This window comes from Mus caroli, unplaced genomic scaffold, assembly GCF_900094665.2.
Source record: "Mus caroli unplaced genomic scaffold, CAROLI_EIJ_v1.1 scaffold_8373_1, whole genome shotgun sequence".
Lineage (NCBI taxonomy): Eukaryota > Metazoa > Chordata > Mammalia > Rodentia > Muridae > Mus > Mus caroli.
This window is the reverse complement of record NW_018388442.1, coordinates 1-6,578: the sequence shown is the minus strand read 5'-3', so window position 1 is coordinate 6,578 and position 6,578 is coordinate 1. Positions and strand designations below refer to the sequence as shown.

General features: G+C 38.5%; 1 protein-coding gene across 1 annotated transcript; it reads left to right on the top strand.

Moving 5' to 3' along the window:
• The first annotated feature begins 1,614 nt into the window (after positions 1-1,614).
• On the top strand, positions 1,615-2,709 carry LOC110287604 (vomeronasal type-1 receptor 100-like). The gene has a single exon (XM_021154177.1). The coding sequence runs from the start codon at positions 1,708-1,710 to the stop codon at positions 2,620-2,622; it is 915 nt and encodes a 304-aa protein (XP_021009836.1). The 5' UTR covers positions 1,615-1,707; the 3' UTR covers positions 2,623-2,709.
• The last annotated feature ends 3,869 nt before the right edge of the window (positions 2,710-6,578 follow it).

The following is a 6,578-nucleotide window of genomic DNA, read 5'->3' as shown; positions in this document are numbered from 1 at the left end:
AAGCATTTTAGGACAAGAAAATCATACAAATATAAAATGTGCGATTTTATCATGTCTGTCATCTTTATGAGGACATTATAGGAAGGCCTCTTCCACTAACATCTGTACTATTTCTATACATGCATGCATGTATATCTATATGTGGAATATAAAGTGCACTTGACAAATAGGCCCTCTTTTTCTCACAAGATTCTGACCAGTGTAGAATTTTCTATTTCTTTTTTACAAATCTGATACTAAAATACTGAATTAAATCCATTAGATAGTAAATTGATCCTGGTAACTAGAGCAAACAATTTACATAAGTATCAAAGTTAAGACTGTTGAGTGAAACTGTAAAAATTTCTGGGTCCTGATGATATATGATAATACTTGCAACCTTGTTTTTGACTGGATGGGAAGGAATCTCATACAGGAATTCCTAAACAGAATCATCATGTGGTCATCTTCAGCAATACATGTCCGTCATAATGTGTGGGAAATAGTGTTTTCATAATGTCACATGTTCTCTCTTCTTGGAGGCTCCTGGCTCCCCATCATCAGGTATGATTATGTCATCTTTAGAAACGATGTAAACAAGGAAAGCAAAACTGAACCATTGTCAGATAGGGGTGAGTTTTGAGCAATAGAAAGCAGAATTCCAGGATACAAGTATCTGATCAAGGAAATGGGAAAGACACTGCTACTTAGTAGGGAGGAGGCAGATACATACAGAAAAAGTGGAGAAGAAGGTAAGGAGGAATAACAGGACACAATTTGCCAAATACAAAAATGGGAAAATGGATGGGTTCTAAGGTAAAGATGTGAGAGATAAACACAAAGAAGAGAATAGTTAGGTAAAATAACAACACGGATGGCTAGAAAAAGCCACGAGGAAACATATTGTTCATGATTTACTTGTCTTGACAGCTGGGAGTAGTTCTTTAATTAATTGGAGTTCACAAAAGGTTTTAATGTGATGAGAAGTGAACTGGAATCCATCTAGGACCATTTATAACTGTAACACTTACATAATTAACAGGATGTGGAAAGTACTCTACTGGTCTTCCAATGTACCTGTCTGTGCCTTCAATTCTAGATTCTGAGGATGTGAACTTTCATGGAGGAAAAATACATTTAAAAAAAGACTGAGATAGACCTTTTGGTGATTAAAATATTAAAATAATCATAAATTCTTTCTGTGATTTAATCAAAATTATGAGTCAAAATATGAATAGAACATAGTAAAATTATGGATTATGAGACAGACTTTCCTGGTATTTTGGATTACTTTTGTGATATTTTTTTCAAACCACTGTACATTATGTTCAGTTTCATGAATGTGATTAATATTCTCTACTAATCACTACTGTTTTAGGCATTTCCTATACAATGAGACAACTGAAATCAATACAACTGGATTTCTAAGGCATCAGACTAAGGTGTATGAGACAGTGTTCATTCTGTACAAATATGCCTGTGAAGGCATTTGTTATCTACAATATTTATACCCAGCAAATACATGGGTGGTATATAGAGATGTAGGCTGTGATTTACATTGTGGAATATCAAAACTTGAAGCAACAGGTTAATGAAGAATTAGTAGAAAAAATAGAATAATTACATAGACACACTGTCCAATGAATCACACATTTCTTGTATACATTTTTTTTCAGATATATGAACTACAGTTCTACTATGGTCTTAGGGTGAATACACTCTCCACTTATGTCCTCATTTGAGAATGTCCTTTATATCCAAGCTGGACTTGGACTCCTACCAAATATGTTTCTCCTTTTTTTCTATAATTTCATAATCCTAGGTAACAGATCTAAACCCATGGACTTGATCTCCTGTCAACTGACCTTCATTCACATAATGATGATCCTCAGTGAAGGGGATAACTTGCTTGCAAACATATTAGAGTCACTAAAATTTGGGAATGGCATTAAATGTAAGACAACTTTTTACATAAACAGAGTGATGAGAGGCCTCTCTATCTGCATCACCTGCCTCTTGAGTGTATCCCAGGCTATCACAATCAGTCCCAGTACCTCCTTGTTGGCAAAATTTAAGAGTAAAGTAAAAAAACACATCATCTATGCTTTTTTCTATCTCTGGTCTTTCAATTTGTCATTCAGTAGTAGGTGGATCTTCTATGTTGCTGGTTTTACCAATGTGAGTGAAAACCACCAGATGAAGGTCACTAAATCCTGCTCACTCTTTCCCATGAACTACATCATCAGGGGATTAGTTTTAACAGTGACAATGTCCAGAGATATATGTCTTGTAGGAGTCATGCTGATCACAAGTACATACATGGTGATTATCTTGTTCAGACATCAGAGGCAATGCAAGCATCTTCATAGCAACAGTCATCTGAGAGCATCCCCTGAGAAAAGGGCCACCCAGACCATCTTACTACTGGTGGTTTTCTTTGTGGTTATGTACTGGTTGGACTTCATCATCTCATTCACTTCAACCCTGTTATGGATGTATGACCCAGTCGTCCTGACTGTTCAGAAATTTGTGATGTATGCCTATCCCACAATTACTCCTTTGGTACAGATCAGTTCTGATAAGAGAATAATCCATATACTAAAAAAATTCACTCCAAGTGCCAGTAGATTTTCTAAAAAATGATTTCTTCTCTTCCTCTAAATATTATTCACGTATTTTTATTTATATGTACTAGTGTCGTACTAGTATGTATGCATGTGTGCATTCCTGAAGTTCAAAGGTCTGAAGAGATCATTTTTTCTCTTAGAACTGCAGTTTCAAATGAATGTAGGTGCTGTGCTGGTATAGTCCAAATAATTATGCTTTTTCTAAATTACAAATTCTTCTTTAACTTCAATTGTTCAAGTAACAAAGTGACATTCTTCATATGATTCAAATAAAGTGTGTGGTATTACATACATATATTCTTTTGACATTACTGATGCCAAGTCCTATAAACTTAAGTTCGTTGTACAGCATACATTTCTCTTTCCACATGAATTCTCTTTTTTCTTACTTTCACTTTATCATAAAAGTGTCCTTGATACTGAGGTTATTCAAAAGAATTTCCTCTCTGTTAGTTATTTGCAAGCCTTTTCTTTGAAACCATTTTAATATACACTCATTGGTAACATTTATTTATAATTGTAGCTTTAATTCTGTTTATTTATTCAACTTTCTCTGGTTCAAAAAGTTAATGTGAATTTATGTTTTCCATTTGTTAACACAGTTATGTAGTTAATATCATATGAAACTTTCTTATATCTGCTTACTTATTTGCACTTCATTTTATCCATATTTATTGAAATAATATTGGTAAATAAAAATTATTTATATACAGAAACCTATTGTACTGGCTATTTTTGTGTCAACTTGACACAGCTGGAGTTATCACAGAGAAAGGAGCTTCAGTTGAGGAAATGCCTCCATGAGATCCAACTGTAAGGCATTTTCTCAATTAGTGATCAAGGGGGAAAGGCCCCTTGTGGGTGGGACCATTCCCTGGGCTGGTAGTCTTGGGTTCTATAAGAGAGTAGGCTGAGCAAGCCAGGGGAGGNAAGCCAGTAAAGAACATCCCTCCATGGCCTCTGTATCAGCTCCTGCTCCCTGACCTGTCCGAGTTCCAGTCCTGACTTCCTTTGGTGATGAACAGCAGCATGGAAGTGTAAGCCGAATAAACCCTTTCCTCCCCAACTTGCTTCTTGGTCATGATGTTGTGCAGGAATAGAAACTCTGACTAAGACACCTATGTAGAATGTGTTTTTGTGAATATGTGTATGCTTATATGTATGTGCACAGACAAAGGAAGTATGTTCATGTATACTTTGTGGGTCACCTCACACCATTCAGAATGTTCCTTATTATTAGCTGCCCCTTCCCACTTTCACTTTCTGTACCATCTTCCCCGTTCTGGTTCACACTCTCATTTCAGTTCCCCTCATCCATCCATACCTGTCTAGTGTGTTTTCTTTTCTTAGGGAGAACCAACATTCCCCTTATTCCCGAATGCTATGACTAAGTCCTGTGGCTATATGGGTTATAGCTTGCTAATCAGAGACTTAATAACTAAAATCCACATCTAAACAAACACTCGTTCTTGGTTCTTTTATGTCATTCAGAATTACTTTTTCTAGATTTACTCTTTGATCTGCAAATTCCATTATTTTTAACAGCTGAGTATTGTCTTATTGTGTAAATGAACCACATTTTTGTTATTCATTTATTAATAGATAGATTGAGAATGTTTTCAAATTCTGTATATTATGAATAAACAGTGTCTCTTTAGTAGGACACTGTTTAGGATTCTGTAGTATGGATGTGTCCTTTGGGTATGTATTTAAAAGTTGTATAGCTATACTTGAAGTAGATCTGTTCCCAACTTCCTGAGGAACCACCACAGTGATTTCCATAGTGGATATAGAAATGTGTGCTCTCAACAGCAATGCATAAGTGTTCTCCTTACTCTACATCCTTACCAGCATGAATGTAATGAAGTATAATTAGTGTTATTCATCTTGGCCATTCTGTCTGGTATAAGGCTATGTCTCAAAGTAGCTTTAATTTTTTTGTTTGTTTATTTGTTTTGTTTTCCCAGACAGGGTTTCTCTGTATAGCTCTGGCTGTCCTGGAACTCACTCTGTAGATGTAGACCAGGCTGGCCGCAAACTTAGAAATCTGCCTGCCTCTGCCTCCCTAGTGCTGGGATTAAAGGTGTGCACCTCCAAGCCCAGCTGGCTTTAATTTGCATTACAGGGGTGAATAGGAATGTGGGGGGGGGAGGGTATGGGGGACTTTTGGGATAGCATTGGAAATGTAAATGAGGAAAATACCTAATAAAATATTTTTAAAAAAGGAATATTTAATAGTTCTTTGAGTTTCCTCTTCTGAAAAATTCTCTGGTTTTGTGCTTACACCACTTTTAAATTGGGTTAGTGTTCTTAATGTCAAAGTTTTGGAGTTCTTTATAAATTTTAGATATTATCCCTGTACTGGTTGATTTTCTGTCAAATTTACAGACACTAGATTCGTCAAAGAAAAAGGATCCTTAGTTGAAAAATTGCCTCTCTGAGATCCAAACTAGTGAGTCAGGCATTTTCTCAATTACCTCTTAATTAGGAAGGGCCCAGCATAAGGTGGGTGGTGCCATCCCTTGGCTTCTTTCTTTCTTTCTTTCTTTCTTTCTTTCTTTCTTTCTTTCTTTCTTTCTTTCTTTCTTTCTTTCTTTTTCCTGGTTTCTGTTAGAAAGAGACTAATAGCCTTCTGGTCCTCACCAGTACCGGGTCACCTAGGGCGAAGAGTCAGCGGACACCGCCATGGTCCCTAGAGGACTCTCCACATGATCTTAGGATCACTGTTGAGCAGAACACAACATCTGTTCCAATCCTATTGCGCGGGACCTGAGACAGCAGTGGGAAGCAGAAAACCCAGCCTGACAAGGGGCACAAGTCCCTTCCGGTCAGCATCAGTACCAGGTCAGGGTCACCTTGGGCGCAGAATCAGCGGACACCCCGACAGTCCTCAGAAGACTGGTTAGGATCACTGGTTAGTGGAACATAATATCAGTTCCAATCCAATTGTTACGGGCCTGTGACAGCAGGAATAAGGACACCAGAGCCCTTCCTGACCAGAGGCTCAGGTTCCTTTTGATCAGTAATACTTTACCTTGGTTTCAAACAGACCAGACAGCTCTATGGTCCTCAAAGGAGACACCACTTCCAGGCATTGTAACATGCCCAGGATCTTAGGATAGCAGGATCCCAGAATAACAGGAGCTGGGTCACACCAGTATTTCAGGGTCTCAGAGGAAACTTGACTACCAAGAACTCTGACACAACAAGAATATCAGGGAAAGGAGCCCACAATCAAAGGATCACAGAGAAAGCTGGACTCTGAGGTATCCTGAATAAACTGGAATTATAAAAAGAATAGGCTTGCTGAAACTAACAGAAGTTATGAAACAAATGTACTTAACAGATATCTACAAAACAGTTTATCCTAAAACAAAAGGGTATATGGATCAGGGGCACAAGTCCCTTCCGGTCCACTGCAGCACCGGGTTATCTTGCCTGCTGAGTCTCTGGACACCCGCAAGGACCCACACAGGATCCTCCACGGGATCCTAAGATTTCTGGTGAGTGGAAAACAGCGTCTGCTCCAATCCAATCATGCAGGACCTGAGACTGCATTAACCAGGGAAGCAGATAACCCAGCCTGATCAGGGGCACAAGTCCCTTCCTGTCTACTCCAGCACCGGGGTTCCTTGCACGAGGAGTTTCTGGACACCCCCAAGATCCTCACAGGACCCTCCACAGAATCTTAAGACCTCTGATGAGTGGAACACAACTTCTGCCGGGAGGCAGGTTCGAACACCAGATATCTGGGCACCTTCCATCCAAGAAGAGAGCTTGCCTACAGAGAGTACTCTGACCACTGAAACTAAGGAGAGAGCTAGTCTCCCAGGTCTGCTGATAGAAGCTAACATAATCACCTGAGGAACAAGCTCTAACCAGAGACAACTATAACAACTAGCACAAGAGATTACCAGATGGCAAAAGGCAAACATAAGAATCCTACTAACAGAAATCAAGACCACTCACCAT